This window comes from Artemia franciscana, chromosome 5, assembly GCF_032884065.1.
Source record: "Artemia franciscana chromosome 5, ASM3288406v1, whole genome shotgun sequence".
NCBI classification, from domain to species: Eukaryota; Metazoa; Arthropoda; class Branchiopoda; order Anostraca; family Artemiidae; genus Artemia; species Artemia franciscana.
The window spans coordinates 6,160,052-6,172,920 of record NC_088867.1 but is presented as its reverse complement, the minus strand read 5'-3'; the positions used below and the strand labels follow the sequence as shown (position 1 = coordinate 6,172,920).

The window sequence follows — 12,869 nt, the reverse complement described above, 5'->3', positions numbered from 1 at the left end:
ATTTGTGTCCTGGTGTCCCAGTCTGTAATTTCTCTTTGAGTGTCCCGGTCGTCATTTATATTCCCTGTGTCCCGGTCGTCATTTGTGTCCTGTTGTCCCGATCTGTAATTTTGTCAGTCGACAAACATGACGTCAGTCGACAAACAACTTCATGACGGAATAATGCTCAATCCTCGTAATGATGCCAGTCGAAAAACATGACGTCAGTCGACACACAAACATGACGTCAGTTGGCACACAAACATGACGTCAGTTGACAGACACACAAACAACTTATATACAAACAACTTATATCCATCATTGCTGGTAATTGTGTTAAGTACTAAAAGTCGAGGCTATTGCTTTGTGCACTTTCCTTTGTCCATGCATTGTCAATTTTCATTAGGTTTCTTACCACAATCTCTATACATTAAGTTTCTTACCTCAATCATATTTCTTACCACAATTTCATGTAAGCCCTTATTGACATCATTATCATGAATTTCAGTGGAAGTCTGAGGTACATACTGAGGTTCATCCAAACTTTTAAAGCACGTAATCTGTCTTTGGTTTCAAGCACAACAATTTTCTCGTCCGCTTTGAGTATTTCTTTATTACAAATCATTCTATACTTGTATTCCACCCCATAAAATGACGTAACAAGTCACTTGAAAACAGCTCCATATTTTTACGGTGAAATTGGCATCGTGATATATTCTTGCTTAAAAGCATTTCCGTTCCTCCTCGTAAATTAAGTATTTTCTCAAACAATCTGGTATATTTAACTTAACGGTGTCACTTATTTTTGCATAATTTCCATTTTTCCAAATTACATCCCGGCAACTTGATTTAAGTGAGCTGTCAACCCTAGAGGTGATTTTACACATTATTCGATACCACATATTGATTTTTTGAAAATAAAGGTTTGAAGCAAAAACTTGCTTGAATATTTTCCTATATTTATCTTTGACATCTCCCACATTTTTCGAAATACAAATTGCTTCATTTTTCAATAAATATTCTATTATCACTATGGCGATATTGGACAAGTGGTGAACCTTATGCAAGAGGATGTTATTCAAAGCTATCATCAAAGCTGTCTCGTTATTTGAAGTCAGACAATTTACATCAGCACCTTTTGAAATAAGTAGTTGGCAAATGTCAAAATTGCTATTCCTAGCAGCTATATGTAAAACTGATTCTTTCACCTGATCGTCGTAATGATAAGTCTCAACATTCGGGTTTGCTCCGTTTTCTAACAGATAACTTGTCACAGTTATATCATTACGACGCACAGCTAAACATAAGGGTGTGTATTGCCACGAGTTTCTGGGATCTATAGTAGCACCATTTGAGACTAGTAGTTGACAAATCTTCAAATTGTCATTCCCTACAGCTACATGTAAGACTGATTCTCTCCCCGCATGGGATTCACTCTCTGCATTCGGGTTTGCTCCTTTGAATAACAGATAACTAATCACATCTATATGATTACCCGTCACAGCTAAATATAAGGGTATACATTTCAACGAGTCTAAGGCATCTATAGTAGCACCTTTTGAAACAAGTAGTTGAGACATGTTTAAATTGCCTTTCCCAGCAGCATAATGTAAAACTGTTTCGTTCCTCACAAAACCCAGTGCATTTGGGTTTGCTCCGTTTTTTAGCAGATATGTAGTCAGGGCTAAATTATCAAAAAACACAGCTTGACAAGGCTGTTCTGCCCTCATTGTCTATGGCATCTATAGTAGCACCATATGAAACTAGTAGTTGACAAAGGTTCAAATTGCCATGAATAGAAGCTACTTTTAAGACTTTGTCTTTCGTCGAAAACCTACTCTGTCCATTCGGGTCTGCTCCATTTTTTAAAAGTATTCTAGCCCGATATATATCATTCGTATACACAGCCCAACGTAATAAGTCTGTGTTCTGGAAGGATTTCTCCTTCCAAACAGACTTACTTCCAAACAGACTCCTTCCATAACCAGTCATGGATAATGGATTATTTTTCTTCTTCTGCATAAAATTTTTTTTAAGCTTTCCCAGAAAGCTTTTTTGTTTTGTCTTAACAGCACTCACGGTGTAATTGTTTTGATTGTTGAGAAGAGTCTCTATTTTTTGTTCGTTAGGTTTTGAGTTATTATAAAACATTTTTACGTTAATAAACAAAAGTGTCGTATCAAGTAGCTTAAACATTGATATAAAACAAACTCACTTTTAAATTGTTAGGAATGAATAGGGTTTTATTTTATTAGGCAGAATATTTACTAAAACATCCTAAATATTTGTGCAGTTTACAAAATTTTGCAGTTTTTTTCCTTTCCTTCTACTTTATCATAATGTATCTATATATATAAAAATAAGTTGTCTGTGTGTGGATCTGTGGATGGATCAGGTGACGTCATGTTTCGGCTGACGTCATGAAATTAGTTGCCATCATTTTTGCTTTGAAGGTGACGTCATTCAAGTTATATAAGACATATGTTCGCCGTCATGTTTCGGCTGACGTCATGAAATTAGTTGCCATCATTTTTGCTTTGAAGGCGTGACGTCATTCAAGTTATATAAGACGTATGTTCGCGTAGAATTCTATTAATGCTTAAGTTTATAATGACTGATGAAGATGCTCAAAGAGTCTATGCCAAAAAACTTGCTGCTGATAGAGAAAGTCAGAAAAGAAAGCGTGCCGAGGAACTACCAGAGCAACGCGAAAGCAGACTTGCTGCTAAAAGAGAAAGTGAAAAAAGAAGGCGTGCCGAGGAACTACTAGAGCAACGCAGAAGCAGACTTGCTGCTAAAAGAGAAAGTGAAAAAAGAAGGCGTGCCGAGGAATCAAAAGACCAGCAGGGAAACAGGCTTGAGGCTGATAGAGAAAGAAAGAACAGAAAGCATGCCGAGGAACTACCAGAGCAACGCAGAAGCAGACTTGCTGCTAAAAGAGAAAGTGAAAAAAGAAGGCGTGCCGAGGAACTACTAGAGCAACGCAGAAGCAGACTTGCTGCTAAAAGAGAAAGTGAAAAAAGAAGGCGTGCCGAGGAATTAAAACACCAGCAGGGAAACAGGCTTGCTGCTGATAGAGAAAGTAAGAAAAGAAAGCGTGCCGAGGAATCAGAGCAATCTGAAAGTTATCGCCTGGCATTCAGGTACAACCCAGTCGATGATTATAGCTTGAGTAGATGTGTTCAAATCGGGACAATGTCTAAAATTTGTCCGTATTGCAAGGCCTTGAAATTCAATGGTGAAACAATGGGAATGTGTTGCGCCTCAGGAAAAGTTAAACTTCCTCTATTGGCTGCACCACCAGAGCCATTGAAGACTTTCCTTACTGGAACTACGTCAGAATCTAAGCGTTTTTTGTCAAAAATCAGACAATACAACTCATGTTTCCAAATGACGTCGTTTGGAGCCCAAATCGAAAATCCAGATCAATTTATGTCTACTTTCAAAGTAAAAGGGCAAATTTATCATAAAGCAGGGTCCCTTCTACCATTCTCAGGCGAGAATCATAAATTTTTACAATTGTACTTCATCAGTGATAGAAATTCTGAATTGAATGCACGTTGCGAAATTTCTCCCAACGTTGAAAGGACAATCGTTTCCCAATTGCAACATCTTTTCCACGAAAATAATAAGTTAGTGCGTCTCTTCAAAACAGCCATCGATTTGATGCCTACTGATACTCATAAAATTGTTATTTCCGCTGACAAAACGCCTCCTGGCCAACATGTGCGTAGATACAATGCTCCGACTATCGACGAAGTGGCAATCGTTATGGTCGGTGATCAGTAATATCCTCGACTTTTAGTACCCAAAACAATTACTGGCAATGATGGTTACCCACAATATAGAAGAAGATCTACTGAAGATGGCGGTAAAACAGCAATAATAAAGAAGCGTAACGGTACCACCATCGAAGTAGATAACCAGTGGGTTGTTCCATATTCCCCTTTATTATCAAAAACATTTAATGCACACATAAACGTTGAATACTGTAACTCCGTAAAGGCAATCAAATACATATGTAAATACGTCAACAAAGGCAGTGACATGGCAGTTTTTGGCTTGCAGTCCGAAATCAAAGATTTCGATGAAATCGTAGAATATCAGGCTGGAAGATACATAAGCAGTAATGAAGCTGTTTGGTGAATTCTTTCATTTCCGATACATGAACGTAGTCCAGCTGTTGTTCACTTAGCGGTAAATTTACAGAATGGTCAACGTGTTTATTTCACGGAAACCAACGTGCAACAAAGAGTCCTGAATCCACCGGATACAACATTAACAGCTTTTTTTTCGCTTTGCAAAAATGATTCTTTTGCGAAAAAACTGCTGTATACTGAAGTGCCTTCGTATTACACGTGGAATACTAAAAATAAAGTATTTGAACGTCGAAAACAGGGTAAGTCAGTCGACGGCCAACCTACCATCTTCAAAGATACCACGATAGGAAGACTCTACACCGTTCACCCCAATCAACATGAATGCTTCTTTCCACGCCTGCTTTTGGTGAATGTACCCGGTCCGACATCCTTTGAGTATTTGAGGACTGTAAATGGTACTATACATGACACTTACCGTAGTGCATGCCAAGCTCTGAATTTATTGGAGAATGACCAACACTGGGATAACTGCATCAATGACGCGTGCGAAACGTCAACCCCAAGTCAAATTCGTGCATTGTTTGGCATCATTTTAACAACTTGCTCTCCATCAGCTCCTACAGATTTATGGGAAAAATATAAGTCAAAAATGTCCGAAGATATACTTCATCGAAAACAGTTAGAGACGTCAGACATGACTTTTGATTTTACACCAGAAATTTATAACTACACTTTAGTTGTTATAGAAGATTTTTGCATAAGTATGGCAAACAAACCTCTTCAGGGTTTGGGAATGCCTTCACCTAACCGTATCGCTGCTGTTTCGACATGTGTAGAATTGGATCGTGAACAAAGTTACAGTACGAGTGATCTATTGTCGTATGTACAAAATAACATTTCCAAGTTAACGTCGGAACAAAAAGACATTTATGATACGATAATGCATTGTGTCAATAACAACGTTGGAGAAATTTTCTTTTTGGATGCGCCAGGAGGTACTGGTAAAACGTTTGTGATAAAACTGATTCTGGCATCAATTCGATCTAAAAATGATATAGCGTTGGCAATTGCGTCGTCCGGAATAGCCGCAACATTGCTGCCTGGTGGAAGAACTGCTCATTCCGCTTTGAAATTGCCTCTGAACTTGCATTCTACAGAAACTCCCACGTGCAATATTTCCAAATCATCTGGGATGGGTAAAGTATTGCAGCAATGCAAACTTATTATTTGGGATGAGTGCACAATGGCACACAAAATATCGCTCGAGGCTCTGGATCAATGCTTGAAAGATTTGCGAGGGAAGTCGAAACCCTTTGGCAGCACCTTAATATTGCTTGCGGGAGATTTCAGGCAAACATTACCTATAATACCTAGATCAACTCCTGCAGACGAAATGAATGCTTGCCTGAAAAATTCTAATTTATGGGCACACGTAAAAACATTAAAATTAACTACAAATATGCGTGTCCGATTGCAAAACGATGACTCTGGTCAAACATTTTCAGATCAATTGCTGGCAATGGGAAACGGAAAGCTCCCAGTAGACTCAATTTCAGGACGTATACAACTACCTGCTGATTTCTGTAATTTAGTGACGTCCAAAAATGAATTGATTGAAAAAGTATTTCCGAATATTCTAAAAAATTATAAAAAGAATAAATGGCTAAGTGAAAGAGCGATTCTCGCACCCAAAAATATAGACGTCCACGAAATCAACAATATTGTTTTGACCAAGATTCAAGACCAGGCAGTCCTTTACAAGTCAGTCGACACAGTTTTGGAACCAAATGAAGCGGTTAATTATCCATCTGAATTTTTAAATTCCATAGATCTTTCAGGGTTTCCACCACACGTGCTACAACTAAAAATAGGCGTACCAATAATATTGTTACGTAACATAAACCCACCAAAGCTTTGCAATGGCACTCGACTTGCCGTAAAAAAACAATGGAAAACCTAATAGAGGCCACAATCCTGACAGGGCCTTTTGAGGGTGAGGCTGTTCTTATTCCTCGCATTCCCATGATTCCAACAGATCTGCCTTTTCAATTTAAAAGATTGCAATTCCCAATTCGATTAGCATTTGCAATCACCATTAACAAAGCTCAAGGTCAATCATTAGAAAAATGTGGTATTGATCTTAATACTGATTGTTTTTCCCATTGACAATTGTACGTTGCATGTTCGAGGGTCGGTAAACCTGACAATCTATTTATATGCAGCGAGAATTGGACAGCGAAGAATGTTGTATATTCGCAAGTTTTACGCAGTTAATTTGTATTTCGGAACCAAATGAAGCGGTTAATTATCCATCTGAATTTTTAAATTCCATAGATCCTTCAGGGTGTCCACCACACCTGCTACAACTAAAAATAGGCGTACCAATAATACTTTTAAGAAATATCAACCCACCAAAGCTTTGCAATGGTACGCGACTTGCCGTAAAAAAAAAACAATGGAAAACCTAATAGATGCCACAATCTTGACAGGGCCTTATGAGGGTGAGGCTGTTCTTATTCCTCGCATTCCCATGATTCCAACGGATCTGCTTTTTCAATTTAAAAGATTGCAATTCCCAATTCGATTAGCATTTGCAACCACCATCAAAAAAGCTCAAGGGCAATCACTAGAAAAATGCGGTATAGATCTTAATACAGATTGCTTTACCAATGTACAATTGTATGTTGTATCTTTGAGGGTCGGTAAACCTGACAATCTATTTATACGCACAGACAATGGGACAGCGAAGACTGTTGTATATTCACAAGTTTTACGTAGTTAATTTGTATTGTATCTATCTATCTATCTATCTATATAAAAACGAGTTGTGTGTATGCATGTTTGTTTGTTTGTAAAAAGAGCGTTTGCATATGACGTCATTATTAGTACATACGGCTTTGTATATGGACAGACAATGGGAAAGCCAAGAATGTTGTATATTCGCAATTTTTACGTAGTTTGAAACACATATATAAATCTATCTATATTCACAGGTGGGACACAGGGACACAACTACAATGGCGCGTAACTAATATGGCGCGTAACTAATATGGCGCGTAACGACTTACGCGCGCGGGGGGGCTTGGGGGGGGCGCGAAGCGCCCCCACCAACTAGGTGTTGGGGTGGCGCGAAGCGCCACCCCAACAGCTAGTATACTATAAAACATATGAAATCGGATAATATTGAAAGTTAAGCCCCGGGGAATAGCCCATCGAATATGGCACTATGCACAAGGAAAACAACTAAAATTTTCAGGCATTTTTTATGTTTGAATTAAAATATTAAGATTTTTGCTCTGGCAACATAAATATATTTTCAATTTACATAATAGCTTAAGCGATACTGCACTGAACTTAAAACTTTTTATTCTTGTTTTAAAAAGATGTTGCTTATTCGTATGCGTCCGAGTACTAACAACTGTTTCTAATCAGTTTCAAACTCCCGGTTTTCTTTATGAAGGTTTTGGAATTGTTGTAATCCCTTGTTAAAATTTATAGAAATATTTATGCAATTACCAGCTTTTTGCTTTTTGCAGAATTTAATGTCTTTTCATATTGCAGTGAATATCTGGTCATATTGTGGTTTACGATATCAAATTATCGAAGCAAGTCTAATTTGTAACAGCAATTTATACTAAGCATCAAGTTTTTGATTTTTGATTTTTTTTATAAGGTTTTGGAATTGCTGTAATTCATTGTCAAAATATATATATATATATATATATATATATATATATATATATATATATATATATATATATATATATATATATATATATATATATATATATATATATATATATATATATATATAGTTTTGCAATTACCAGTTTTTTGCTCTTTAACCAATTGAAAGTAAACGTTTTTTTCCAAAAACAAGGTTCTTAACAAATTTTCTCAAACTTCCAACCTATCTAGATCGTTTTGGGCCGTAAACGATTAAAATCAAAAAGGTAAGGTCTATTAGTTCTAATAGAGTACTTCGTTTTTTTTTTATCTGACTCTGTTTCAAGGAGTTATGGGTTAGCGCCAAACCAACACCTAGTTGTTGGGGGCACTTTTCAACAGCCCCCCGCGCGCGTAAGTCGTTACGCGCCATATTAGTTACGCGCCATTGTAGTTGTGTTCTTGTGTCCTACCTTTGAATATATATATATATATATATATATATATATATATATATATATATATACATATATATATATATATATATATATATATATATATATATATATATATATATATATATATATATATATATATATATATATATATCTTCTATATATATAAAAATAAGTTGTCTGTCTGTCTGTGGATCTGTGGATCTGTGGATCAGGTGACGTCATGTTTCGGCTGACGTCATGAAATTAGTTGCCGTCATTTTTGCTTTGAAGGTGACGTCATTCAAGTTATATAAGACATATGTTCACGTAGAAATCTATTAATGTTTAAGTTTACAATGACTGATGAAGATGCTCAAAGAGTCTATGCCAAAAACTTGCTGCTGATAGAGAAAGTCAGAAAAGAAAGCGTGCCGAGGAACTACCAGAGCAACGCGAAAGCAGACTTGCTGCTAAAAGAGAAAGTGAAAAAAGAAGGCGTGCCGAGGAATCAAAAGACCAGCAGGGAAACAGGCTTGAGGCTGATAGAGAAAGAAAGAACAGAAAGCATGCCGAGGAACTACCAGAGCAACGCAGAAGCAGACTTGCTGCTAAAAGAGAAAGTGAAAAAAGAAGGCGTGCCGAGGAATCAAAAGACCAGCAGGGAAACAGGCTTGAGGCTGATAGAGAAAGAAAGAACAGAAAGCATGCCGAGGAACTACCAGAGCAACGCAGAAGCAGACTTGCTGCTAAAAGAGAATGTGAAAAAAGAAGGCGTGCCGAGGAATTACAAGAACAGCAATTAATCAGGCTTGCTGCTGATAGAGAAATTAAGAAAAGAAAGCGTGTTCGTCTCTATGGTCGTCCAGATTTATTTATTACATTTACATGTAATCAATCTTGGGACGAGATACTGCAGCTTTTACTTCAAGGACAATCGGCGGTTCATAGGCATGACATTACGGCACGTGTCTTCCGGCAAAAGTTGAAATCACTGATAAACTACCTTGTAAAACATGAAGTGTTTGGGTCAGTGCGATGCTGGATGTACTCAGTGGAATGGCAAAAACGAGGTTTGCCACACGCACATATACTAATCTGGCTACATAAAAAAATTACTTCAAACGAAATTGATGATGTGATTTCCGCTGAAATACCTGATAAAAATGTCGATAAGGGGTTACATGATATTATTGTGAAAAATATGATACATGGACCTTGCGGTGCACTGAACGAAAATTCACCATGCATGGCCAAAGGAAGGTGCACAAAGCAATATCCTCGACTTTTAGTACCCAAAACAATTACTGGCAATGATGGTTACCCACAATATAGAAGAAGATCTACTGAAGATGGCGGTAAAACAGCAATAATAAAGAAGCGTAACGGTACCACCATCGAAGTAGATAACCAGTGGGTTGTTCCATATTCCCCATTATTATCAAAAACATTGAATGCACACATAAACGTTGAATACTGTAACTCCGTAAAGGCAATCAAATACATATGTAAATACGTCAAGAAGGCAGTGACATGGCAGTTTTTGGCTTGCAGTCCGAAATCAAAGATATCGATGAAATCGTAGAATATCAGGCTGGAAGATACATAAGCAGTAATGAAGCTGTTTGGCGAATTCTTTCATTTCCGATACATGAACGTAGTCCAGCTGTTGTTCACTTAGCGGTACAATTACAGAATGGTCAACGTGTTTATTTCACGGAAACCAACGTGCAACAAAGAGTCCTGAATCCACCGGATACAACATTAACAGCTTTTTTTTCGCTTTGCAAAAATGATTCTTTTGCAAAAAAACTGCTGTATACTGAAGTGCCTTCGTATTACACGAGGAATACTAAAAATAAAGTATTTGAACGTCGAAAACAGGGTAAGTCAGTCGACGGCCAACCTACCATCTTCAAAAATACCACGATAGGAAGAATCTACACCGTTCACCCCAATCAACATGAATGCTTCTTTCTACGCCTGCTTTTGGTGAATGTACCCGGTCCGACATCCTTTGAGTATTTGAGGACTGTAAATGGTACTATACATGACACTTACCGTAGTGCATGCCAAGCTCTGAATTTATTGGAGAATGACCAACACTGGGATAACTGCATCAATGACGCGTGCGAAACGTCAACCCCAAGTCAAATTCGTGCATTGTTTGGCATCATTTTAACAACTTGCTCTCCATCAGCTCCTACAGAGTTATGGGAAAAATATAAGTCAAAAATGTCCGAAGATATACTTCATCGAAAACAGTTAGAGACGTCAGACATGACTTTTGATTTTACATCAGAAATTTATAACTACACTTTAGTTGTTATAGAAGATTTGTGCATAAGTATGGCAAACAAACCTCTTCAGGATTTGGGAATGCCTTCACCTAACCGTATCGCTGCTGTTTCGACATGTGTAGAATTGGATCGTGAACAAAGTTACAGTACGAGTGATCTATTGTCGTATGTACAAAATAACATTTCCAAGTTAATGTCGGAACAAAAAGACATTTATGATACTATAATGCATTGTGTCGATAACAACGTTGGAGAAATTTTCTTTTTGGATGCGCCAGGAAGTACTGGTAAAACGTTTGTGATAAAACTGATTCTGGCATCAATTCGATCTAAAAATGATATAGCGTTGGCAATTGCGTCGTCCGGAATAGCCGCAACATTGCTGCCTGGTGGAAGAACTGCTCATTCCGCTTTGAAATTGCCTCTGAACTTGCATTCTACAGAAACTCCCACGTGCAATATTTCCAAATCATCTGGGATGGGTAAAGTATTGCAGCAATGCAAGCTTATTATTTGGGATGAGTGCACAATGGCACACAAAAAATCGCTCGAGGCTCTGGATCAATGCTTGAAAGATTTGCGAGGGAAGTCGAAACCCTTTGGCAGCACCTTAATATTGCTTGTGGGAGATTTCAGGCAAACATTACCTATAATACCTAGATCAACTCCTGCAGACGAAATGAATGCTTGCCTGAAAAATTCTAATTTATGGGCACATGTAAAAACATTAAAATTAACTACAAATATGCGTGTCCGATTGCAAAACGATGACTCTGGTCAAACATTTTCAGATCAATTGCTGGCAATGGGAAACGGAAAGCTCCCAGTAGACTCAATTTCAGGACGTATACAACTACCTGCTGATTTCTGTAATTTAGTGACGTCCAAAAATGAATTGATTGAAAAAGTATTTCCAAATATTCTAAAAAATTATAAAAATAATAAATGGCTAAGTGAAAGAGCGATTCTCGCACCCAAAAATATAGACGTCCACGAAATCAACAATATTGTTTTGACCAAGATTCAAGACCAGGCAGTCCTTTTTAAGTCAGTCGACACAGTTTTGGAACCAAATGAAGCGGTTAATTATCCATCTGAATTTTTAAATTCCATAGATCTTTCAGGGTTTCCACCACACGTGCTACAACTAAAAATAGGCGTACCAATAATACTTTTAAGAAATATAAACCCACCAAAGCTTTGCAATGGCACTCGACTTGCCGTAAAAAAAACAATGGAAAACCTAATAGAGGCCACAATCCTGACAGGGCCTTTTGAGGGTGAGGCTGTTCTTATTCCTCGCATTCCCATGATTCCAACAGATCTGCCTTTTCAATTTAAAAGATTGCAATTCCCAATTCGATTAGCATTTGCAATCACCATTAACAAAGCTCAAGGTCAATCATTAGAAAAATGTGGTATTGATCTTAATACTGATTGTTTTTCCCATGGACAATTGTACGTTGCATGTTCGAGGGTCCGTAAACCTGACAATTTATTTATATGCAGCGAGAATTGGACAGCGAAGAATGTTGTATATTCGCAAGTTTTACGCAGTTAATTTGTATTTCGGAACCAAATGAAGCGGTTAATTATCCATCTGAATTTTTAAATTCCATAGATCCTTCAGGGTGTCCACTACACCTGCTACAACTAAAAATAGGCGTACCAATAATACTTTTAAGAAATATCAACCCACCAAAGCTTTGCAATGGCACAAGACTTGCGGTAAAAAAAAACAATGGAAAACCTAATAGATGTGCCACAATCTTGACAGGGCCTTATGAGGTTGAGGCTGTTCATATTTCCTCGCATTCCCATGATTCCAACGGATCTGCTTTTTCAATTTAAAAGATTGCAATTCCCAATTCGATTAGCATTTGCAACCACCATCAACAAAGCTCAAGGGCAATCACTAGAAAAATGCGGTATAGATCTTAATACAGATTGCTTTACCAATGTACAATTGTATGTTGCATCTTTGAGGGTCGGTAAACCTGACAATCTATTTATACGCACAGACAATGGGACAGCGAAGACTGTTGTATATTCACAAGTTTTACGTAGTTAATTTGTATTGTATCTATCTATCTATCTATGGGAAAGCCAAGAATGTTGTATATTCGCAATTTTTACGTAGTTTGAAACACATATATAAATCTATCTATATTCACAGGTGGGACACAGGGACACAACTACAATGGCGCGTAACTAATATGGCGCGTAACGACTTACGCGCGCGGGGGGGCTTGAGGGGGCGCGAAGCGCCCCACCAACTAGGTGTTGGGGTGGCGCGAAGCGCCACCCCAACAGCTAGTATATATATATATATATATATATATATATATATATATATATATATATATATATATATATATATATATGTGTGT

The 12,869-nt window shown here is 37.5% G+C and overlaps 1 protein-coding gene across 1 annotated transcript; it reads right to left on the bottom strand.

The window, feature by feature from the left end:
- Nucleotides 1-701: 701 nt before the first annotated feature.
- On the bottom strand, nucleotides 702-1,709 carry LOC136026814 (putative ankyrin repeat protein RF_0381). The gene has a single exon (XM_065703515.1). It carries the CDS (start codon nucleotides 1,707-1,709, stop codon nucleotides 702-704), a length of 1,008 nt encoding a protein of 335 aa, XP_065559587.1.
- Between the last annotated feature and the right edge of the window lie 11,160 nt (nucleotides 1,710-12,869).